The 26,397-nt window shown below is 40.9% G+C and overlaps 1 protein-coding gene across 4 annotated transcripts in view; it reads left to right on the top strand.

The window, feature by feature from the left end:
• Window positions 1–310: 310 nt before the first annotated feature.
• Window positions 311–26,397, top strand: part of Itgb8 (integrin subunit beta 8) — a 92,820-nt gene continuing 66,733 nt past the window's right edge. The window contains exons 1-2 of one of the 4 annotated variants that reach the window (XM_085698058.2): window positions 650–1,440; window positions 20,813–20,967. In XM_085698058.2, coding sequence (XP_085554184.1) covers window positions 1,314–1,440; window positions 20,813–20,967 — 282 coding nt within the window. In that variant the 5' untranslated portion in view covers window positions 650–1,313. Of the gene's footprint in view, window positions 619–649; window positions 1,441–20,812; window positions 20,968–26,397 lie in introns of those variants that run through there. The other 3 variants (XM_085698060.2, XM_085698057.2, XM_048437583.3) reach the window with 3 other exon arrangements.

Raw genomic sequence — 26,397 nt, forward strand, 5'->3', positions numbered from 1 at the left:
GAGAATGAAACGTTGGGGTTCACAGCTGCCAATCGGACTGAGCAAAGTCTCTCACTGCACCATTATGCCAGCGTTGGGGTTTAGAATTCAGGGCAATGAAGGAAAAGAGGACTCGGCGTGCTAATCCTGTTGTGCCGCTACGCACCAGGAATTCCTTAGAATGATGGGAATGGCAGTTATCAGATTCGAGGGGGAGAAAAAGAGCTGGAGTGAGCAAAACAAAGAGCGAGTGTGGGCCGCAGTGACTTCATGCCTCACCAATGTCCCGCCCACGCTACGGAGCTGGAGCTGTTGCTGCTGCTGCCCTGGGCCGCTGCGGCGCTTGCTGGCTACCAGAGCACTGAACACTGTAGCGTGGGGCGGTTTCCTAGCAACTCTCAGCTCTGAGCACACTCAGTCACCCGAATTCTTGGAGCCCCCCTCACGGGGGACCCACAGAACTAGAGCACCCCATCCCTGCTCATAGCCTGCCTCGCCTCCCTCTCTTTCTCTCCGGGTACAGCCCAGAGAGCATCAGCTGTTCTGGGCGGCCAGACGCCTGAGCCGCCTCAGCCTCAAAGGACAAGGGTACACAACTCCCTCCGAGCAAGGCGAAGTGGAACCTTTCCTCCCAGCCGGGTAGGCAGTGGCTCGGTGCCTGCGGGCACAGACCGGGGCTCCTAAGGCACTCGCGGAGCCATTCCCCCAGCTGCTGGCACCCGAGCCTCCTCTCCCGCCAATCGGGACGCTGACGCCCTTGGCTTGCTAAGCTTAAGTGGAGTTGGCCTCCCTGCCCACCTGTGGAAGAAGCTCGTACCAACAGATGCGCCAGCAACTCCCCCCACCCCCTTGGCCTTCTAGCCGTCCCCTCCCACTAATGCAGCATCACCCTGTGAATTACATTAGGGTGGTTTTCCCCCCAGCCTCGGGCTTTGTTTGGGTTTGATTGTGTTTGGCTCTTTGCTAAGCTGATTTATGCAGCAGAGCCCCATCCGCTGGAGAGAAACAAAAGGTCTTTTCTTTGTCCGGAGCCGACTGCGGAGCCCTTACTCGCTTCGCGCCGCGGGCCATCGGCTGTCCTAGGAGGTGCTTTTGGTTGAGACCCGCGGAGCCCGCTGTACGGAGATGGGAGGGCCGCAGGGGCCCTGAGGTGCCGAGAGCTGCTCAGGCCCGCGGACCTGTACCGCCTACTCAGAGCCCCTGGGTAGGTCAGACCGGCCTGCGGAAAGAGTCCTAGGGATTCTGGGCCCGCGGGCCCTAAGGTGCGCCCCCAAGTCGGGAGCGCGCGTCAGGAAGCGGCCAGGCTGCCGGCGCGGGGCGGGCTGCTTTGCATTATGTGCGGCTCGGCCCTTGCTTTTCTGACTGCAGCACTGCTCTGCCTGCACAACTGCCAGCGAGGTCCTGTCTTGGTTCTCCGGGCGGCCTGGCTGTTTTCACTTGTTATCGGACTGGACCAAAGTGGTAAGTTATTTTGCTTTGTTTTCGTCCCTTCTTCCAACGTCTCGGGCTGGCATTGAGAGCTTCTAGCCTGGACATCTCTGACAGGTAAGGGATGGCGGATGTTGGTCCTCCTCAGTCCTGAGTCTTAAGGAGGACAGGTGTGAGGCAAAGTCCTCCATAGACAAGCCAGGTGTCAAACATTTCCATCCTGGAGTGACTGCAATACTCCACGGTACTGGAAAATAGTTCTTGAATTAAAATTTGGGAAAGAGACGGTTGTACTTACAGAAGCCAATCTGGGGTTCCAATATTTCCTGAGACTATCACTGTATAGACTGTGTTCCCCTCTCTTCACTGGGGGCAGGAGGCAACATTCCCTAATTACATCCGAATCAAGGCTGTGGCTAAGATGATTAATAATAGGATGGAGTCTTCCATGTATTGGTCTATGAAAGAACATACAAGTTTCTTCTACCATAAAAATTCAACCTGAATGAATGAAATGCCCTTGAGAAGTATCCATTCATGCTTTAAGCCACTGGAAGGGTGGGAGAACAGTGTTCTTGATGATCTTTTGTGGCTAATTGATCCCTCCCTAAGTTCAGTCTCTGAGACTGATAGGTCACCTCTCTATAAACTTTACTGTAAAACAGATAAAGTTAACTAAGTACCTTTCCTAAGTCACAAAGGATAGTTCTCATCAAATACCGCGTTAGAAGGAGTTTGGGACTTCAGCTTGGCGGCACTGTATTCTTAGTGAGCCGTGAAACAAAATGAACAATAATAGCAATTACCAGTCTACAGGTCAAACAGTAACATAGAAGTCAAATATTTATTTTTACAAATGGAGTCACTATTGCCACACTTTAAATTTTCTTTTCACTTTTCTTGTCACTAATCCCTTAAATTTTACTAAAAACTATACTACTGAAAACAGTTTTAATGAATAGCCACAATTCTGTTGTAAAACTAAATTTTATACCTGCACTTTGAATTGATGTGCTGGCATTCTGCCGGAAGTTAATTAAAGGTAAAGCTTATGTGTAAAAGTTTATAATGGAAAAATCCAGATAACTTCTTTGAATTATTGCCTATATAGTTGAGCAACACTTGTTTTCGGTAAGATTTGCCTAGTTATCTGAAACAGGGTTAATTAGAGTCAATTTTTATCTTGTGGTTATTTTGAGATTTATTGATTTCAAAATAAGTGAAACTTAATGCAAAGGAAAGAGTCACACTCATTATCAAGTGTCTTTTGAGTGGAACATGTACTTGCCACAGCAGATTTTCCACTGGTCATAATAGCATCAGATGTCAGTAAGTAGTAAAGTCTTCTCTAACTAGAGTTGGTAAACATTCACACTAGCAAAATGACCGAAACTTGTGCCAATAGAATATATTTTGTTCCAAAGAAAGTCTTACCTTTAACATTAGCTAATAATAACTTTAAAAGTTCATTGTACTTGTAAAGATAAATCAGGTTCCTGTATAATAGCAAGATATTTCCATCCAGTGACTATTATTGATCTGAAGCAAGTATTATAAATGGGCTGCCTTGCACCTGCTGACCTGAAAAATGAATGCTTATCTGAAATCAAAACAAGGCATCCGTTTCCCAGTCTCTGTCAATATACAAGGTTTCGGATATATACTGACTTGCATAGTAGTTAAAAACATGAAAAAAATTTAAATTACAGTCAGTGCCTTTCAGCAAATTAGAGATCAGTATAAACATCTGTACTTTGTGATACATCTACAAGTCTTAAATTACAGGTCTCTATTGTACAAATTAAATGCTTAAAGCAGAATAGAAATTTAAGTATCAGTTACAAAAGAAATCTTTTCCCCATGTCCAGTAGTTTACACCAAGAAAATGTTGAGGGCAATAAAGTCATACTTAGAAGACCGAAAACTACATAAGAAGCACTTTCATCACTTTGGCTTTAATTTTTAAAGGACAATTTATACAAATGCATTAGACTTTTAGTAATGTGAGCAGAGGGAACTGAGGGTGAGTGAATACAGTAGGTGGGGCATGTTATGAATGAGACGCAAACATTTCTTACTTAGGAGATATTACTCCAGTTTCTTTTAAGTTTCCTCACAGAAACTAATGAGAATTGAAGACAGAGTTATCAACACCAACACTAAAAAGCTGGTTACTAATGGTTTTCTGCTAGATACAAAAATTAGTTAATATTTGAATAGTTATCACAGCAATACTATATTTCTACATTTGATCATTTTAAAAGATTAAAAATAATCTGTTACTCAATTACATAGCAATAGAAAAATGGCACATTTCGAAAGTCATAACTTCTTTATCAAGCGGTAACTATTATTGTGATGAGATTTCTCTTCCGTTTCTTGAGCTATCAAGTGCTTTTTCTTTTTCATTACAATCAACCAACAGAATGAGCATGGCTTTGTGAGAGCAGTGTGACTTTCCCTCAAACAGATGAACCATATCAAATATTCTCGCAATTTCCCCACCCCCAGTGTGTGTATGTGTGTGTGTGTGTGTATGTGTGTGTGTACATGCACTCATATATGCACAGATGCACAGCCATGTTTTTGCATGTGTGTGGGGTGCACATATGCATAGGTATGAATGCATGTGGGCGCGCATCCATGTGGAAGCCAGTTATTGATGTTGGAAACATCCTAAGTAGCTATCTCACCTTAGATATTGAAGCAGAACTTCTCAAACCAAGAATTCACTGATATGGCTGGTCTTGTTAGCCATCTTGTTTCTGGGGTTTTTGTCTCCGTCTTCTGAGATAGGAATTACAAGCAGGTCAACATGCCAACTGGACATTTGTATGTGGACTTCTCAGAACCTAAAAGTTTGTAATGCAAGCATGATAACCACTGATTCTTCTCATTAGTCCCTAAAATGCTTTAGCTAATTTGGAACAAAAAGCTATATATGGGAACCAAGGCTTCATTTGGAAAAAGTCCAGTCTTCTATCTCACTTCCATAAAATGTGTTCATATTAATTCTATCTTTAGGCAACAGAGATACTTTGGGGTCTATTTGAAAGTCATCTCTAATTGTCTTATGTGTAAAAACAGGTAGCTGATATGATTTCAAAAATATCCTTTCTGTTGAAAGAGTTGCCATGCTTGTTTTCACTAAAGCCTCTTCTCACCATACTGAGCCTTTGTGGGAAGGCTGTATGCATCATGTTGTGGTTCTGCTAAGCTAAGATCTGGGAGCTGCCCAGGGTTGTTGGAGGTTGTTTGTTTGTTCCTGGTCACTCAGACCTGAAATACTCACACAGAAACTATATTATTTGCAATACTGTTTGGCCAATAGCTTATGCATATTTTTAGCTAGCTCTTATATCATAAACTAACCCATCTCCATTAATCTGTATATCACCACAAGGTTGTAGTCTACCAGCAAAATTTCAGAAAGCTAGTATTCAGCAGACTTTTGCATGAAGCAGGAAATTTGAAGATCTGTTCAGTCTTGTAATGGCAAAGTCCATCAGTTGTTTTCTTCTGTGTTCTGCAGAATGTCTGGCAGACTCTTTCATGAAGCAGGAACCCTGAAGGACAGTCTCAGCTTTAGGCGAGTTCAGCAGTCACTTTTCTGTGGGTCCTGCATGTCCAGTTCATACAGCATAACATCAAGAAGTTCATGCAGGAGCAGTTTCTTGCCCAATTGGCTAGCACACTCCCTAAGGAGAATCTTCGATGCCCATCTTCCTCTTGAAGTAGTTTGGTGCTGCCAGTAACAGATGTGTCTTTGTCATGAAAAGTACTAAGTTCTTAAAACATTTTAAATGCCATATTCTGAAGGTCTTTGAAGAATAACTATCCATTTGAAATACATTTCTGTACATCTAGAAAACCTAACTAACATACTAGAAGCTTGACTATTATAGATGACTATCTATTAACCTATATTTCTTAATTATACATTAGGTTTTTTACAGAAACTATTAATTACAACACTGCTTGGCCAATGTCTCTAGTGTATTCATAGCAAGTTCTTACACCTTAAATTAACCCATTTCTATTATTTTATATTTTACCAAGAGTCTTCTGGTTTACCAGCAAGGTTCTGGTGCATCTGTCTCTTGTGGCGGCTACACGTGCTACATGGCATATCCCTGACTCCGCCTACTCTCATATATATCTTTTCCAGCCTGGCTATATTCTGTTAAGCCTTTGGCCAAAAGCAGCTTTATTCATTACCCAATAAAAGAAACACATATACGGAAGGACTTCCCACACCAGTCCAGTTGTCAAATCTGATATCTAACCCTGCTAGGCCTATCATCAATTAAGAAGGTGATGCTGTCCACCCACATGTTAGCTTTTTAGACCTATGATCTCCTGGCTCAACCTCTTTCTCAATCTCTGATTCTGAGTCTTGCTTATTCTAGGAACTTCAAAAGCAGTAGTGGCTCCAGAATTCTGTTCTTATTTTGCTTAACAATACAGGGATCCCAAGTGAATTGATTCAGCTTTGGTATTTTATATTGTGTTTCTATGATGACAGCATCCAGATGTCTATTTCCAGTCTTGACCTCTTATTGGATCTCTGGAGGAGACAGCAACAACATCCAATTTGTCTAAAGACAAATTGATTCTTACATATTCAAATTTTCTCCCCTAAACTTGCTCCTTGTTCTCTTTATTCAGTCAGTGGTGAGCCAGATTCTTGGGAGTTCAGACTAACACTTAGTAGCATTCTTTATTGTCTGTTTTTATAATGGACTTTGCCATTACAAGACAGAACAGATCTTTGCCCAGTCCATTACAAACTCTATTGCATCACTATGGTTCATACCACCGTTCCTTGCCTAGACACTGGGAGTCCAGCACATCTTTTTCTCTTCACATGCATCACACCTCTGTTGCATAAATGCATGTCAGTCAGCTCCTGTCACTCCTCCACATGCAACTCTACATAGTTTTCATCTGTCTTGAATTAAAGGCCAGGTTTTAGTTTTACACTCTGTAAGAGCTGGCCATCTATCTGTTCTTCTCAGATTTGATTCTTGAAACACTGATCCTTACTGTTTGTAGAGGCACACAGCATGGTTCTAGTCCCTTGCTCTATGCTCCTACCTGAGCAGGATTAATACTTTTTCACCCCTATCTTCTCAGTGACTAGCAAACATCACTGTATCAGAGAGAGTGCCTCTGCGATTTCTATGGACCCTGTGTAATCCTGCATCCTCCATCTTTTACTTCTGTAGTCTTAGTACCCTGTGTTATTTATGCATCAGTTTGCTTGTTGTCCTTGTCTCTGTCCAGTCCACAACTAGATTACTTCGCATGATGGGAAGCATTTTTTTTTCTCACTGCAAATGAGTCAAAGTAATAAAGCAGAAATATGCTTTCTCTAGATTGAGTCTACAGTGAGTTCTTGTTTATTTCAAGGCAAGATTTCTCTTCATGTAACAAATAGACGTACTTCAAAGTCAAGTTCTAATATATTTAATAGAAAACAGTGACCTTCTTCCAGAGAAAAAGATTATTCAACATTTGTAAAAATGGGGGAAAAAGCTGTTCTAGGTTGTACAGTTTCATGTTTAGGGAAGGGGTACTGAATCACTCCCATAGCCTGACTTCTTGTTTTGGAGAACTGAAAAACCCATAGGCTACCTTCAGTAATAGAGTCATACGGAGAATCTTAAAAGTAAGAAAAACTGGCCAGGGAGCAGAATTTTTTTTTTAGAATACATTGCCAGCTGATCATTTTTAGATGTATTCTAAATTTGAAAGATTACTTACGTGTGACTATATATGTTTTCCAAGCTAATTATATCTGGGTGTTATACAGCCATGTCTATCCCACGTGCCCCACCTGGTGGGTAAGGTAGGGCACTGCTGTGTGTGCGGAGTAATCACAGCAAGAGGACTTCAGTCTTAGAATCATAGTGTCTTCAAAATACGCGTCCTCGGCAAGTTCCCAGTTATTCCCAGGTTACCTCACTGTAGAAAGGTTTTTTATGTGTGAAAGATTAAGGAAGAGAAAACAGGTGACTTATTTGGGAACACCCTACGGTAAAGTCAGTTTCCTTGTGGTCCCTTTGCTTTCCAGGGTGTTGCTAATGGTAAGAGTTGCTGTTGGGGGAAAGAAAAAAATGAGCATCTCAGGTCCAACAAAAGGATTTACAGGGAAAAATCTATGACGTGGTCAGATTATTGACTAACTCAGACCTGATCATGTTTCACACTGCTTACAGTGTGTTAGAGCTGCTGAAGTCACATGTCATTTCGTGTGCACAGACCGTGTCATGTCGTAGATGCACAGACGGTGTGTTAGCGCTGCTGAAGTCACATGTCATATATATTGATATCATTTTTTTACTCTATGCATATTCACTAACTTGGACATTCCATTGAAAATAATGATTTTCATTAACTCTTCACATCTGGCAAGATGGGTCTCTTAGAGCCTGGCATTTCAGTGTATGTGGGCTCAAGGCACATGTGCTTACTCTCTTCAGACAGCTTCAAAGCTGAGAGAGCCAGGGTCCTGTTCTGTGAACATGGAGTAGAACAGCGGCCTGCTGCTTCATTAGACTTGCCTTACAACTGAGGAAGAAAAGTCCAAGTACGTGTGTGCATCTGAGAGAGAGAGAGATGCTCATAGAGTACACTGCTGTCACACACATACATAACCTTTTCTTATTCTGTAACATTGAATTCTTTTAATTTTTTTCTAAAGATTCGCTTAATATATTCTGCAGTTTAACTTCTTGGGGAAAGTGTGAAAGGGAAGATATGTTAGGATTTTCAATTGATAACGATAATAGGACTTTTTTTGAAAAAAACATTTTGAATGAATGAGAAGACAAGGCAAAAGATAAGAGGTTAATACCAGATAAGATAAAAATAAAATGAAGATTGATATTGAAAAAATGATTAAATGACCATGTGGATCCCACATTTCTCAACATGGAGAATTTTACCCATGATGATCTTTGAAATATGGCCCCATCTTCCTCGGTAAGTAGAGCCAGCCTGGATGGGCCTTCACTACAAGGGTTCCTGAGCAGTCTCATTCTTTATGACCTTGGTAGACATTTTCTACTCAGAATCTACCATGATTTTCATTGCCTTTGGGCTCCTCAACTGGGTGGCATACAGATCTCCTCCAGAAGACCAACAGTCCAATGCCCCTTGCTTTGTTTATGTCCCATATCCAGCCCTACCCATAACCTCCTTGACAAGATACACTGCGCCTGCTGATTCTGTAACCAGGGCACAGCACACAGTAGGTCAAATAATTCATTTGGAATGAATCACATTGAATAATGTAAGAATACTGAGCAGTTCTGAGCTAAGGCTGTCACACAACTGATTCCTATTCAGTTCCAACCCTTACATGAAGCTACATGCAATAAGAGTTTCTTCTACAAGTGGGGATGTTTGTTGTACATTCCCAGTCCACCATAGAAAGCAGTCTCTGGGCCTTTGGAGCAGATCTCTACCAACATCAAAAGCCAAGACTCTGCATTCTTGACTCTTTACTTAAATTTGCTCTTCCTAATAATTTCTCTCTTCGAATGGTGAGTAAGATGAGTACAAAAGGAGTCTCGTCTACTTGACTGTTCTGCGGCCTTTTATTAATCACGCCACTGAGCTCTAGAGTTAAAGGTAAGAATAGCCAGGTGATAGTGGCGCGCGCCTTTAATCCCAGCACTCGGGAGGTAGAGGCAGGCAGATCTCTGTGAATTTGAGGCCAGTCTGATCTACAACAGCTAGTTCCAGGACAGGCTCCAAAGCTACAGAGAAACCCTGACTTAAAAAGAAAGATAAGAATAGTTAAGATTTATGAAGGATTTTTACAGGTCAGGAGGCCCCCTATGCATGTGATGTGAAAATGTACTATCCCCTTAAGGTTTCAGCTCTCTGCACTGGGGGGAGTTACTGGATAACGTCTGAAAGTTCTTTTAGCTGATAAGTAATGGAAACAGAATTTAGAGCTGATTTTGACTCAGCACTCTGAATTACCATCATAGACTGCCATGCACAGGGTAGCAGAGTTCCTCCCTGACCTTCTGAGACCTAATTCTATCCTCTTCTGGTTACTACCCAAGCAGGCATGGAGGGTGACCGTCTGTCTGTCAGTCACTTCTAGATTATTCCTAAAATTCTTGACCTAGTACCCCCAAGCTGCTTTCCGGGCCTTCTTTCTGTGAATTACTTCTTCTGTGCCAAGCAAAAGACAAACATAACCATATGTGACTACTGCCAGAGGAACCACACAGAACTTAAGACACATAGGCTGCAGTTTCCATGCAGATAAATGACTGCCTCTTTGTATTGCAGAATGATTCTAGGGCTGGGAGGAAAAAAGATGGATCCTGGACTGGAGGTTTAAGAACAGCATACACTGCCAAGTTTCCAACCAGAAGACAAAATTCCATCTTAACTTTGCGTCACTTTGATAAAACACCTTGGAGCAATAAACTGCAAGGAGGAAAGATACAATTTGCCTTTAGGCTCCAGAGGTTCGAGTTGGGAGTTGGCTGCCTTCAACTCTTTAGATAGCTGAGGCACCCTATCATAGCTGTGGAAATCTGCAGCGGAGGAGTGTGCTTACCTCATGGTTGCCATGTTGCAGGGTGAGAGGGGAAGAGAGGACATGTGAGGGGGGTGAGAAGGAATGAAAGAATGCCCTTGAGCAGGGACAAGAACAAATCTACTTTTCTGCAAGGGTGTGTGACCTACTTCCTTCAAGTACTTCAATGGATTAGTCCATTAATAAGATTAGAATCCTCATGAGCCAATCATTACTCAGACTCTCACCTCTGAATTGTTGCATTAAGGACCAAGCCTTTAACACGTGAGTCTTAAAAGAACATTTTAAATCCAAACCACAATGAACTTCTTTGATTTAATTATTTCTTATTCTAGTTTGCAAGTACTAAATACTTGACCGTGTTATGCCTATTTGTACTCTGGCCTCGGCCTTGAAAAGTCACAGCAGACTTGGCTAATGGTTTAAATGTTATTGGAGAATGGGCAGACGAGAATAGCAGCAGAGTAAAGTGCAGAAGGGCTCCTTCCCATCACAGGGCTTTTATGTTTTCCTATGTTCAGTAAACTTCAAGATGTGAACTGAGTTCTACCCTCTTGCAAATATTATGTGTGATTCATGAATATTCTTAAATGAGTTTTACATTTTATTTCCTGTTATTAATTTAAAACATCGAAAGATCTTTTCACTCACATGAATAAGCTAAATTATCCAGCTGCATATAGTTAATATCAATAAGGAAATGAATATGTAGTAAATGCTATACTACTTTTTTTTTAACATGGAATAGAGGAACTATTTTCCACTTCAAAAATCAGCATTGATGTCACCTTATTTTGATGCTCACTGACAGGACATCAGCAGAATTTACAGCCAAACAAAACTAGTGAAAGTAAACATGGCATCCAGTGGAATTTTGTACATTCGTTAAAGTGATCCACCTTTCAACAACAGCAAGAATAGTTCTTGCTAGGAAACTATGATAAAGACAGACATATTCAAATTATCTCACTGAGTTATTTTTAAAAGCCCCCAATTAACTTAAGAATTAAAATGAAAATTTTTGAAAGAAAATTACAAAATAAATTATAATGGTCTTATCAGGTTTATTTTTTATTTTTTTTGAATTTAAAGAAGTTTTTCACTTATTTCTTGTGGGTTTATATGCATATATCTGTAGTCACCTATTCCTGGGTGGGAGTGTGCAGGTCAGAGGACCACTTGAGCAAGTTCACTCTCCGCTTCTACCATGTGGGCCCCAAGTATTGGTTCAGGTTATCAGACTTTCCTGCCCCACGTATATATTCTCAAGATAACTTTAAACAATGTTTTATTTTGAAGGGTACATTTTGATGTATTTAAACTTCTCATTTTAGAACAGGATATAAGCTTTTAAGAAGTAGCCTTTCCTTTTTTTTGTATTTAAAGTTGTAATTTTATTCTATGAAATACAAGACCACATGATTTTAATGATTTGATATTAAAAGCTTTTGCTGGACAAGTAGACATAATTCACCTTGTGCTCTATATTGAAAATTTCCACACTTCCTGAGAGGGTTGTAAAAGATTTCTTTTTTTTTTCAAAGTTTATTAAATTATGAAAGTTTTCATTTCCGCCCCTCCTCCCAACACCCTCCCACTCCCGCCTCCCCCTCCTCCTCCCTCTTCATCCCTAAGAGCAGTCAGGGCTTCCATTCTGACCTTAGCAATGGGCCACTCGTCGTTACTGTAAGTAGTTTAGAAATGTTGCCTCTTTTTACATGGTGTTTCATTATTATTTTGTTTTGCTTGGGAAATATTACTGAATTTGTAAAAGAGTCTGCTGTCATTCTAAATAAGTATTGGTGCAGTATGAGTGGTCTAGAGTGTTGACAAATACATCCCATGCCAATTATGAACTATGAGGCAGAAGTAACTGGGGAGAAGTAGGTTAAACCAAAGGTCCTAGATGAGTATAAGCCTGGGAGTGTGAGGAGAAAGGACAATAATAAAGACAGAAGGATAGGACATTGGACACAGCTCAACCTGTATAGAAGATGTACACTGGAATATTTTCATGTTTTGAATAACTCTGGACACTTTAGATTTACAGTGGTATTTCAACATATGTTGATGCATATGATCGATGTTTATGTGCCTAGTTCTAAGGTCCTTACCTTGGAATTAAATGACAAATATCTTTTCAGAAGGATCATTTTGCCTGAAATTGGAGAGGACTGTATATTCTGTATCACTCTTCAGTAACTCCGGCAGGTGTTTCTTGCAGAATGAGCAATTACCTCTATCCTATGGGGAGTGGGGTGGGGTTGAATATTTAGAGATTTTAAAGGAAAGTAATTAAAACAAAAACTCTAGTTTCTCTAAAAGAGGGTCCAAAGAATGTACCTTGCAGAGTGCCAAGCTAGGGATGCCTTTCTCAAGTGACTGCTAGAGAGAAGCCAGGAAGCTAGGTTGGCTTTGCCTAGTCATGTAAGGTATTCATTGTTTGCTGCAGGACAAAGAATAGAAGAAAGCAGTAGGATGGGCAAGGATTGCTGTAGAACTGGCTGTTCTAGTTAGAAACAAAGAAATCACTGTAGCAAACTTTATCGTTGGCAGAGAAAAGATGGAGCCAGTCTCTCTTAGTACAAGGCATAACTCCATGGCCTTTCTCTGCTATCTTTTTGTACATTTAGTTTGAATTTTTGTAATGAATTTAAATCAAGACTATAATTTGAAAAAGAAAACCCTGTAAAAATGATGACCACTCAAGGAAAGCTTCATCTGGAAGGTTAACACTAAAAACAACAAAGTAGCCCAACAAACACTCAAGATAGACTTCAGCTCCCGGAGTCCTGAGTTTGGTTTTTACAAGTCACTTCACAGGCGTGTTAGCACTTATCTTTAGTCCCAGCACTCAGAAAGCAGAGGCAGGAGTGTGTCATTGAATTCAGGGCTAGTTAGGTCTATATAGCAAGCTCAAGGTTGGCCAAGCCTAAACAGTGAGTCCTTGTCTCATAAAACGCTAGAACACCAACCAAACAAACAACAAATAGGTTCCTTTCAATGGACATTTCAATCCCAGCCAGCCCTAACGACAGTCCTGATGTAAGGTCTAATATCTATGGTCACAATACCAGACCTCTGAGTTGGTAATAGAAATATAAGGATTAAATATTGTTACCATTATTAGTTGTATATATGATGTTTTGTGAAGAACTAAGACCACACAGGATTTAGTGCCATCTGATGAAACTGCAAAGTTGTTGGAGAAGATGGAGGTTGTATATGCTTTGCTGAAATCAGGGTAGGATATCTGGAGAATAAATTCTAACATTTCCTGGCTAAGTTCCCAAATGGCAATATACCAGTTCAAGACTGGACCAGTTCAAGGCCTCCTGGAGGCCAGCACAACACTAATACCAGAGTTCACTGCTCTTTGAGACCAGATTATCTGTGACAGACTTTGTGAGACAGGGTAATGTATGAACATCATGGAAAAAGCCCACACCAGGGCTTTGGAGGGAAATTCTGCATCCCAGAGATGAGTTTGGCGTTGAAGAATAAATAGATAAGTGCTGCTGCTGACTGAACAGGGTGGGTTGTCTGGCCAGAGCTATCCCTGGACTTCACATTCTTCCTCACAGACAGACAGCTTAACTATTGTCTAGATGCCACAAACTGTTTGCCTTTTACACTAAAAATTTATAATTCTTTTAGGCATAACTTTCTTTTCAACACAATTACCCTGTGCAGAACACAGGCATCCTTGATCCTTTGTGATTACTAGGTATTTATGTGCTATGTTAAGGAACGTTTAGCAACAATTTACAGCGGATTATATAAAGCTGCTATAATCTCGAAGAGCCTATAGACCATCAGTCTGTGTGAGAATCTTTATTAAAGATTGTTATTGGCAAACAGGGAATGGAATGTCCTGAAAAAATTACAAGAAATACAGAAGTATTTCATTTTTTAGATGCCTTCCTCTAGCCAAATGTCACTCTTATACATGGCTGTCCTAGTAAGAGTCTGGGTCACAATAATTTCATCATAGATAGTGCATACTCACTTTCATAGCGCTTTGACGATGTTGATAAGTAATCCAGAATCGTGCAAATGAGTCGGGCATAGAATTCCAGGTTCCTGGATACTGCCGACAACTTTCACAGGTGATGAAGCATCAACACTGGGAGACTGGCAAGAAATCCAAAATCGAGGAGAGTTTATCAGTCATATGCAAACTCATGTCATAAGAGGCCTTTACTGAATTGTTTATCTGAATTGTTTTCATATCAAAGTAAAATGTCATAAAGTTCAAGATGTCTCTGATTGACCATGATGAAAAGATTAAATGGCTTTAGGCATTGTCAATATAAGTGTGGAAATATAGAATCAATTTTAATTGATTTTTATTGAACTCTACATTTTTCTCTGCTCCTGTCCCTGCCTCTCCCCTCCCCTTCAACACTCCCCCAAGGTCCCCATGCTCCCAATTTACTCAGTAGACCTTGTCTTTTTTTTTACTACCCTTGTAGATTAGATCTATGTATGTCTCTCTTAGGGTCCTCATTGTTGTCTAGGTTCTCTGGGATTGTGATTTGTGGGCTGGTTTTCTGTGCTTTATGTTTGAAAAAATACCTATGAGTGAGTACATTTGATAATTGTCTTTCTGGGTCTGGGTTATTTCACTCAAAATGTTGTTTTCTGCTGTGTAGTACTCCATTGTGTAAATGTACCACATTTTCTTTATCCATTCTTTGGTCGAGGGGCATTTAGGTTGTTCCCAGGTTCTGCCTAGGACAAACAAAACTGCTATGAACATAGTTGAGCACATGTCCTTGTGGCACAATGAAGCATCCTTTGGATATATACCCAAAAGTGGTATTACTGGGTCTTGAGGAAGGTCAATTCTTAATTTTTTGAGAAGTCACCACACTGTCATCGAAAGGGGCTGTAACAGCTTGCATTCCCACCAGCAATGCAGGAGTGTTCTCTTTACCCCACAACCTCTCCAGCATAAGTTGTCATCAGTGTTTTTGATCTTAGCTATTCTTACAGGTGTGTAAGATGGTATCTCAGAGTTGTTTTTATTTGCATTTCTCTGATGACTAAGGATGTTGAACATTTCCTTAAGTGTCTTTCAGCCATTTTAGATTCATCCTTTGAGAGTTCTCTGTTAGGTCTGTACTCATTTTTTAATTGAATTATTTGTTCTTTTGATGACCAATTTCTTGAATTCTTTGTATATTTTGGAGATCAGACCTCTGTCTGATGTGGGGTTAGTGAAGATCTCTTCCAATTCTGTAGGCTGTTGTTTTGTCTTGTTGTCCGTGACCTTTGCTTTACAGAAGCTTTTCAGTTTCAGGAGGTCCCATTTATTAATTGTTTCTCTCAGTGTCTGTGCTGCTGGGGTTATTTTTAGAAAGTGGTCTCCTGTGCCAATGCATTCAAGTGTACTTTCCACTTTCTCTTCTATAAGGTTTAATGTGACTGGCTTTATGCTGAGGTCTTTGATCCATTTGGACTTGAGTTTTGTGCATGGTGATAGATATGGGTCTATTTTCATTCTTCTACATGTTGATATCCAGTTATGCCAGCACCATTTGTTAAATATACTTTCTTTTTTCCATTTGATAGTTTTTGCTTCCTTGTCAAAAATCAGGAGTTTGAAGGTGTGTGGATTAATATTGGAGAATATAGAATCTTATAAACTCCAAGTTTCCATTTTGTGTGTCATTTATTTGGTAATAAAGCAGAGTCTTCCAGACCAAAAAAAGTTAAAAAAAAAAAGAAAACAGTTTTATCTGCATGAACATATGAGTCTGAATAAATGGGGAGACAATCTTGTCATAGTGAGCAGGTAACTGCTATATTGCCCACTCAAACATGCGTTTGTTGTAGTGTTACAATAAGTTTGGAACCTTTAACAGAAGCATTTGATCTGAACCCTAAAAGAGGCCAGTTGGTGTTCAAAAACGACAAGACCTGAGGTTTGAGGGGAAGGAACTGTGGGACTCAGCAATCAGAGATTAAATGTGAGGTTTTGGATATGGGGAATCATTTCATATCTCTGAACAGGCTGCTTCTGTTGTGTTATCAATCCTGGCCCAGCTCTAGCAATAGGGTGTGATTTTTCACAGGCAGCTTGTAGTTGGAAACCAGACAGTTTGCATGTGCAATCAGGCAGTAAAAAGAGCTCAGGAACTTCCTCAAGGAAGTGTGCTTTGTCCCTCGCTGTCTCCATTTGAAGTGACAGGGTCCTGTTATCTGATGCCACTGCACCCTGCCTGGTGTTTTTGTGATATGCTTGTAAACGCTCTGTTTTATATGATGCCGTAAACTTTACACAGCAAGTACTATAGCTTTAAAATACCCCCTCCCACCCCATAGCAGGTATTATTAGAAAATTCATAGATGAAGAAATGCATCAATGCCATTACTACTCCAAAATCCTCAACTGGACTCTTCTCCCTCTATACCCTAATGATATGATGGTCTTCTTTGAGCTAAATCCCTAACCACTTCATTCCAAGGATCCAGCTTTGACTATTACTAGCAGAGTTCTTATGAGGTGAAGAAGAAGTAAATTGATTCCATGTAAAAGGTGTTTTAATAAAATTCCAAGGTTGTTCATATCCTGACTCCTTTTTAAACTATTTAAGATGTATGTATATGCTTTCCCTCTTGGCAAGGGTCTCATTTAAATATTCTTTGTTAAGAGGAGAAAACCTTACAGTTATCATTTTATCTGATTCACGAACTCACAGTTAGAGCTGAGTCATAAATCATCACTTACCCAGGAAGTGTATGGGCCCTTGATCTGGCTGCTGCAGATTTCCCCTTCAGACACAGTGACAGCACTTGAATATTTAAGTGAAGACATAAGGCAACGGTATGGAGTTACAGAAGACTCCTTTCCCTCTTGATACCTTGCAGTTGAAGACAGAATACAGGGCAAATGTATTCTGATAGGAGTCAGAGCCTCAGTGTCTTTATAAATATCAAGGCTTGACTTTAGTGACTCCTCTTCACTGAGCGTTAGAGTGAGCAGCTCTGGTTAATGGAAGAAATCACAGATTTTCATTTCTCAGTACACATGTGTACAGCATGTATGTCCCAGACTATCATGAAATAAGTCATCGGAGAGCACCATGCATCCAGATTGAGTATGCTGTACCCCAAGAGCATAGTTTCTTTCACTGTGTTTAAACTGTGAAACATGTGTGTAAAATGGAAAACATGAGGATTAACTAAGCAAATGAGTAGCCTTAGTTAGGGATCTGAAAGAGCTCAAGTTCAGGGATGGCTCCTGGAGGCAAGTATTAGAATACGTGTGCTCGAAACTAGTGCGGAACACAACAGACAAGACAGGCTAAACTTCTCCAAGGTGGATATACTGAGTTCCTGGGAGGACTGAGGAAGAGGAATCAGATGGGGAAAAGCTACATGAATGGCACAGAAATAAACACAAGTCAAAGAAGTGAGGGGGGAGAGAGAAGACACGCAGGGCATTTTGATCAATGAAGAAAAGATGCCCATTTATCCCCTCACTCCTCAAATATGTACTGTTTAGAGAGTGCCTGGTCTTTCTCTAAACCCTGAGTAGATGGCAGAGAACCGAATGAACAAAATTACCAGTCCCATCAGAGATTACATTCATATGGCGAGAGAAAAATATTAGGCAAAAGAAAGGAATGGAGGGATAGAGCCCAGTGGGTAAAGTGTTCCAGTGCAAGTTTCAGCACCTGAATTCCATCCTCCAGCATCAATATAAAAGTCAAGCATGGTGGCATGCACCTGTAGCCCAGTGGTGGAAGGACAAAGACAGGCAGATCCTGAGCATCTGTCAACCAGTTGCTGAAATGGTGAGGTCTAGGTTGTGAAAGGTTATTTCGTACCAAGGTGGAGACCGACAGAGGAGGACATCAGGCATCGATCTCTTGCCTGTACCCCTGCACACAGGGATACAGGTACAGAAAAACACATACAAAGCAATCTCTCTCTCTCTCTCTCTCTCTCTCTCTCTCTTTCAAACACACACACACACACACACACACACACACACACACATTCTTTTCCTTATGAGTTCATAATTTTGATAGCAGAAAACAGAATAAACAATAAATGACTGTGTTCTGAAAAGCTCCAGTGATTCACCTACCTTGGGTGGTGAGGAAATGGAGGAGGAAACGACAGGCACACAGACACAGAAAAGCTGGGATCCGGTGAGCTTGTCTATCTGGTGGAAATGCCATCACGGTAGACGCACCATAGGCTATTTATATACAGTTGAAGGGGAGGCAGGATTATTGCATATAGCTGAACAAGAAGCAAGGTTATTACATATTACATTCAGTTTTTTTAAGAAGGAGGCCAGGTAATTAATACAGCTGGAGAAGGAGGCAGGTTTGGCTAATCTTGGTAGGTGCACTCTGTGTAGGGGGGAATAGACTTCAGGTCATAAACATTCAAGAGGGCAAAGCTATGGTGCTTTTCTGCACATCCTGACAACATTCACACTCAAACCTAAAAAAGGCTTTGCCATCTCTCTGAGCCTCACCAGGGAATCTTTACCACCCCCGTAGGGCTTAGGCATTTGTCCTCAACATGACTTGCCCACATCATACGTTCACTCAGAACTTCACTCATTCAGTGTATATGTGTTTTATATATATATATATATATATATATATATATATATATATATATATATATATATATATATATAATTTTAGTAATTATCTAAAACATTGTATGTGCAATTGTGAAAAAGTAGAGAGGGGAGGCAGCTGGAAATTTCCATCTTGAGAGCACTAGCAGGGCCCATGGTAGTGAAGAAAGGTGACATTTGAACAAGAATTGGAAAGGCGGTGAAAACTGATTTGCTGAAGGACGGGGAACAGAGGACATAGCAGGCAGTGGGAGAGATAGGTAATAACTCAGTATAGCATTCAAGAACAGGTCGCTCATTGTCACCATCCAGAACAGAAAGACTAAGGATTAAAAGAAGGGAGGCTGTGCTCAGAGAAAATATGTGGCATCACGATGTCATGTCTACTAATGACATGCTCTGATACTATGACCATAGGAGAGAGTGGCAAAATTAGGGCAGTGCCTGAAATAAGTGGTGAAAAGAACAGGCAGCCTGAGTATGCTGGCTTTGCAGAGATGGCCATTGCATATTAAATGGAAGGTATGTCTGACAGCCTGATCCATTGGTTGTAATCAAGCAGTCACAGCTTTCTAGAGATGAGATGGAAATTCAACCTGGAGTCAGTAAATGGCATTCACTACTGAAAGACCTCTGGTTATTAGGGTCAAAGAGAGTGAGGCCCTTAGGGAGAACTCTGAAAATGACAATGAGGAAGGCTCGCTGTTCATCTCCAGGTTATCCATGAGGTCTAGGAGAGGAAATCATTACCCCTCATAAGTCAGAAGTGGAAGCACAGCCCTTGGAGAAGCACTCAGTGAGCACTGGAAGAGACTGAGATACAAGCAACTCTTCTGTAATACACAAGGACTGAATGGGAGCCAGCAGGGATGTGAATGCTGGGAGGAGGAAGATGAAGTGAGGACAGATCCCACAGAGTGAGGGGTGGATGGAGGGAAACTTGACAGTTTGAGCATCATCTTACAGTGATTGGTTTAATCAAGGAAAAGTGAGATTACCCTTGAGGAACTCAAGGTAAATCACCCTGTACTTGATTCTGTGGGTACTGTGGGGAAAGGGGATGGGGGTTCAGGGCTTGCTTGCATTTGATTGCTGTAGAAGAAAAGGAAGAGGACCAAGGAAGTCTGTTCTCACTTGAGTATGTGAGGCTTACTCTACCTCCTCTCCTGCCTGGTGGTAGATGGGCTTCTTTGTGAGCCTAGAATACTCTTGAGTGCATTCTCGGCCTAGAGTCTTTTGTCAGCAGGAGGTGACTGAGCCGATTGTTTGACAGGCTTTGCTAGTGAAAGTATCAAAGGAAGTTTTTCCAATTGGACTAAGAGCAACTCCTTCCTGGAGTGTGTTTGCTAGTGTAATATATAAATTATAGACCCAGACATAATATGTAAATATCTGAATAAAAAACACAAGTAGCAGATAATATGCAGAAAAACAGCCCTGCATAGTGTACGAATTATAATACAATTATGGAAACATTCATTAGTGAAGGGGTTACCTATGCCTGAAAAGAAGACAGAGGGTACTTTGGTGACAGAGACACGAGATAAGTAACATGGGTCTAAATTGGAAGCTGAAGGACTGGCTGGATTGTACAGATGGAAGGGCACAGGCTTAGCCACGTAGGTGGGAGAAATACTGACCTAGGACCTAAGGGGAGAAGTGAGAGAAGAGGCTATAGAATTAGCAATAGAATTTAAATTTAAATTTAAAAAAATTTATTGTATAGTATCAATACTTGGGTGCTTCCAAAATATAAATATTTCAATCAAATCTTGGATGTGTCAGTGTTAAAAGGCAAGACCTTGGGAAGATGACTAACTAGGTTATAAAAGCATTGTGGTCCTCAAGAAAGAAGCCATATGTAACTATCAGAAAGGGACCACACAGCCTGTTAGTACTTCATTGCCCCAGCATCTTCCAAAACAGTTTGCAATCAATTTCGCTGCTAACAATTTACTAAGTCTAAGGTATTTCACTCTACCAAGTTAAATACGTCTTAGAAGGAAGGAATTTATATAAGATTAGAGGGGTTGTTTATTTTGACTTTTGAAATTTTTTGTTCATGAGATAGTAATATGATCACACTGTATCAAGAAGTGAAGCTGGAAGAGACAGTCTGTTGACGTTTTACACATATGTACATGTCTATACGTATGCATGTTTGTTGAGGTTAGAGGTCAGCACTGAGAATTTTCCTCAATTAGTTACCACTTTAATTTTTGAGGCAGGAGCTCTCACCGACCCTGGAGTTACCGATCCGACAAGACGTGCTGTGCAGGAAGCCTTAGGGATCCTCCTGTTTCTGCTTCCTTCCAGCGGGGTCACAGATGCACTGGAGCGTGCCTGGCCTTTTACTACGGTGCTGAGAACCCAAAGAACTGAGGTAGTCATTTTTGCATGACAAATACTTTACTGACTGACTGAGCCAGCCCAGAAACTGTAAAATGGCTCTTAAAACTGTGACACTGTAAATCCCTACTAAGGATGCCAAGTACCTGGGATACTTATAATTTGCTGCTGAAAATGGAAAATGCCACAGCCATTTGCAATGCGGATTGTTTGTATCTCACATAGTGACATTTATGCTTACCATCTGCCCTATGGCCCTACTCCTAGGCCCTTAAATAAGTGACATAGGAACACAACTGTGTACATAGAGCTGTAGATGAATGTTAATAGCACTTTTATAGTCACCTCAGATAGAGATCCCTCAAATACAATTAGCCAAAAGTGCATAAACAAACCTTAGAGCGTCCAGAAAGTAGGATTCTGTAACTCAGAAATAGAAAAAGAAGTAGCATATAGAGGCAAACATGCACACACACATACATACATGCCTGGCTTTTCATGTGGGTTCTGGGAATCTGCAGGTTTCTTTGTGGCCAATCAAAAAATCAACTGAGCATCTCCCCCATCCTTGTTTAATAACTTTTAGTGGCAAGAAGACTACAAGAAAGTTATGACAGAGTAAATGGCAGAGAGCCTAAAGCAGGATGAGATCAGAGGGAAAGGTGAGATGGAGGCTAAATGCTAAGAACTCTGAAGTTAGAGCAGAGTCCTGGGGAATGGTAGGCTCTTGGGAACTGGGTTTAAAGATTTAAACTGAAATAAATAGGAAAATAAGGATATTAACGGAAACTCATTTGGCTGAGAAGAGGAACACTTGTGGATTTTGACGATGTGTCAAGGAATCTACTTAGATGTCCGGCAGATTGTTGGAAATCCAGAAGAGAAGCTTAGGAAAGAAATTGGAAATTAAGGAAAAGCATTTGTGTCTATGTTTGAGGAGGGGAATCTGAAAGTTTTATTAGCTCATGGAGGCTCCAGGTGTGGAGCCTACTGAGAAAATAGCCAGACATAAAAAGAGAAGTTGTCAGAAGGTAGTAGAGTAATGCTCGTTGTTGAAGGCACAGGACAATTCATCATCACTGAATATCAGTTGTTAAATGTAATTAGGAAATAGCTATTTGCCTTTGAATGAACCATTCACTGAGCAGAGGAGGTATTTTGTATGGGGGAGCTTGTCCTACAGGAAGACAATAAAGACAAGATGGGGGCAGGGAAGGCAGACCACCCCATGTTCTCCACCATATAAAGGTGGGGGCAGGGAAGGCAGGCCACCCCCATGTTCTCCCCCATATAAAGGTGGGGGCAGGGAAGGCAGGCCACCCCCATGTTCTCCCCCATATAAAGGTGGGGGCAGGGAAGGCAGGCCACCCCCATGTTCTCCCCCATATAAAGGTGGGGGCAGGGAAGGCAGGCCACCCCCATGTTCTCCCCCATATAAAGGTTAAGATACAGTCACATCTTGGTGGGAAGACTTAGAAAAAAAAGTGTAGGTTTAAGAAGAAAGAATCACAAATGGCAAGTTTTAAAAAAAGCTCCAATGAAAATTAACTAGTCATGAACAAAAACCAGATGCAGGAGCAAGGTACAAGAGCAAGAACTGTGAAGGGACTGCCTAACAACTCATAACTATCACCAGCAGCTATGAAGCAGCTCCAGACACTAAGAATCAAGCTGGTGCTTGATTCCTCACATGCTGGTGTTGGCCTGTTCTGTTCACTTTCAACTCCATGCTTTAGCATCCTTGGCTTAGCGGGCAGCTTTCTGTTCCATCTTCTGGCTTGTCTTGAATGTTTCCTTTATTCAACTTCTCTTTGGTTTTAAAATATACCAATCAAATGGACCTAAGAAACCAGCGGGTGTAGCTATCTTAATATCTAACAAAATAGACTTCAAGCTAAAATCAGTCAAAAGAGACAGCAAAGGTCATTTCATATTAGTCACAGGAAAAATCCATCAAGAGGAAATTTCAATATTGAATCTAAGAACCATTCCATGTTTACTGGGCAGTGTTGTTAGAACCTAAGAGGGTTCCCACCATATCACAGTCAGCATCTTCAGGGAAGTTCTAATGGCTCTGTCTATGGTGGCAGGGCAAGGCCTGTAAGTACTTGAGCAAAGTGATGAACATACTGTCAAATTTAGAATGTATTTCTGTAATGATGACAGTGGAACCTGGCACAGTTTAGTACTTGTATGATGATGGCAATGGGGCCTAGCGCAGTCTTGTATGTATGTAATGATGAACCTGGGGCCTGCTGCAGTCTGCTATGACAGAACTGGTCCTTAGGAAGGATTGATGAGAAGTGTTGGGAGGTGGTGCTGGGACAGAATCCTGCAAGAATATAGAGAGAGCAAGAATAATATTAAAACTCTGTTGGGAAACTTTTCCAGGGAATGATGAACTCTGGGAAAACTGAATTAAAATGAAGGGAAAGTAACTTGATTATTAGGAGACATGTAAAAAATACAGAGCAAAAATTTCAAAGAATTTCAAAGCAAAGAATTACAGCAGCTCATAACTTAGCATTAATATTAACTTGTCTGAATATACCAACTCCATCATAATATGCATATATTTTAAATTGTGGCCAATGAAATTGGATAAATACTGATTTTTAAAAGTTTAAGGCAATTTAGTTATTATAGAAGAATATATGTCTACATGTCTACTTCATCTGATTGTAACTCAGGATTTCCTGTTGTATGGCCCTGTAAATAAAATGAACTTTAGAAAAGACACAAATACATCTGGAACTATCATTAGTGTTGAGTGTAGAAAAGAATTTAATATAGAGAACAGAATATAAAATATATTATTAACATTGAGTTCAAACTGCATTAGTATACTAGGAGTAGTAACAATATTAATTAATAACGAACTTCTAGACTGTTATCAATGTCCTGCCTATTTGTTAACAGCTTGAGGTGCTGATGTAGTGATCTGAATGAGAATTGTTCTTATAAGCTCACATATTTAAATTCTTGGTCCCCAGTTAGTGGAACTGTTTAGGAAGGAACTGTTTAGGAAAGGTTACTTTAATGGAATGTATCTTAGGGTTTCTATTGCTGTGAAGAGAGAGGAAAACATTTAACTGGGACTGGATCAGTTTCAGAGGGTTAGTCCACTGTCTTCATGGTGGTCTGCAGGCAGACATGATACTGGAGAAGGATTTGAGATTGCTGCATCTTCATCCATAGGAAAAAGGAGATGAGCTGTGTCACTGGGCATAGCTTGAGCGCAGGAGATCTCCACGGTGAAACACTTACTCTAACAAGTCCACAGCTCCTAATATTACCAACCCTTATGTGTCAAGCATTCAAACACATGAGTCTATGGGATCATGGACTTTTGGAATAGGTGTATCACTCAGGGTGGGCTTTCGGGCTTCAAAATCTCACACCAGGCTGACCATAGATTAACCCTTTAAAACTGTAAACAAGTTCCAAGTTAAATGCTATGAAAAGTTCCTTGGTCATCGTGTCTCTTCAGCATTAAAACTATATTTTTTCACCAATCTCAATTGATATGAAGGGCATTAGAATAATTTACCTCTTAATCTGAACTGAAGAAGGTATACAAATTAACCAAATGCCGTATAGGCTTAAAAAACACCTGAGTTGGTCACCAAGGAAGATGAAGCCAAAAATGTTTATAAAGTGCCATTAGCTTACTTTTTAAAAGCTATATCATGTAATTTCATGTTTTTCTGTATACTGCTAGGAGAAAAAATACTTTTTACTCTGCACTGGTTGTTCTCTTCACAAATATTATTCTAATTTACAATGTTAACTGTAAATTTTATTGATAGAGAGCACAGATTCTGACAGCCCTGTGCAGGCAGTGCTGTGCCGACATGCAGAGCCCTCCCACTATCTGCCAGGGCTGCTGCTGCCTTCCAGGAATATTAAAACAGGAAACTCAATGTGAATGCTCATCCAACATTATGTGCAGGTGTTGTAGCTAAAACATGAGGATTTTGTTGACTTTCAAATAAATCTTGCTTGTTATAAACTGTGTCTTTAACAGCCCCATATGCTGAGAGACCTGTGTAGCTAGATGCACGGTCTTCATCGCTTGTGTCCTATTAACTCATAGCCTGTGACGTGGGAAATAGCAAACCTCATCTGCCGACAAGCATAACCACAGCGGAGTGCAGTAACAGCTGCGGTCAGAGGAGGAATGGCGGCAGAAGACCAACCCTGGTCTCTTCCCTGGTCCAGATTTGGCTACCAGGGTAGAACTGGAAGTTAGCAAGTGAAAGGCCACTGTGAACAGCCTAATTAGTAAGCTGCTCAGAGACTCTTCGGGCAAGAGGCCGGGGAAACAGTTGAAAAGAGGATCCTACCCTCCCCTGCACTGAGCACTGGCCAGCAGACCTGATTCCTGCCTCTGCAGGAGGCTCAGGCCAAAACTTTCAAGCTAAACCTCAAAGTTACCTTGGGCATAGAAAGAAAATGAATCTTGCAAAAGGCTGAAACATTTAGGGGGTTCTTTGACATTGTGAATACTAAACACTGCTGTGGAATGTAACGTCCTTACATTTAGAGTGGAATAAAGAGAACCAACCTTAGGGCCGGTGACAGGAGAAGTGGGGATAGATTGCTTGTACTTAAGTCATGACTTGGGTTCACGGGGTTACTCAGTCACCACTTAAGGACTAACATTAATAACTTTAATACCCAGGAGCTTTCAGTGCTAGCTTTCAGTGCTACATCAGGTAAATTGTCTTTCTGTTGTTCTCAGCTACATGTGGGACAGTCTTCACCAGAAGTGCTCTGTACTCACCACTGTCCACAATGCCTGTCCCCAGGCAGACTAGCTAGATGACTTTGGGTAGGCACTTAGTTTCTCTAGACTTGAGTTTACCATCCAAAACAGAGGGACAATAGTGCTGCCCTCAAAGGATTTTTATGCTAGCAATGAGACTCAGTACAGGGCCCAACATGGGGTAATTGCGGGATGAGTCATTAATGTTTAAGTTCCCATAATTGCATCTGATGACAAATATAGATTTGAGATTTCAAGTGGCAGTATCCAGAACTATGAAATGCAGTATGAAGAAAGCCAATTTCTAACTGGGCTTCATCCACTTTGGCTTTTAATCATGTGCTTGTTAATTTTACCTAAAACTAAATTCCTAGATGAGAAAGGGAGGCATGACTACATTAGCATGAGGACCTGAGCTCAGATCCTAAGAATTCACATAAAGTCACATGTGGGAATGCGTGTCCATTATCTCGCTGTGCTGGTGGTGAGATGGGAGGCAGAGGCAGGGAAATGCCCAGAGTTCACTAGCATTTAGCCTCAGTATTAGCTGTGGTGAACAAGAGATCTTTAAACAACCATGCAGGTAGGAGTCATCATACACAGAGGCAGACAAACACAAAGGTTTACAGAAAGGAAACTGAATTCCTTACCATTTAGGTGTTGCCTTGTGGTTTCAGTCATGTGTGCACCTGCAAT

This window comes from Myodes glareolus, chromosome 11, assembly GCF_982192425.1.
Source record: "Myodes glareolus chromosome 11, mMyoGla1.1, whole genome shotgun sequence".
Lineage (NCBI taxonomy): Eukaryota > Metazoa > Chordata > Mammalia > Rodentia > Cricetidae > Myodes > Myodes glareolus.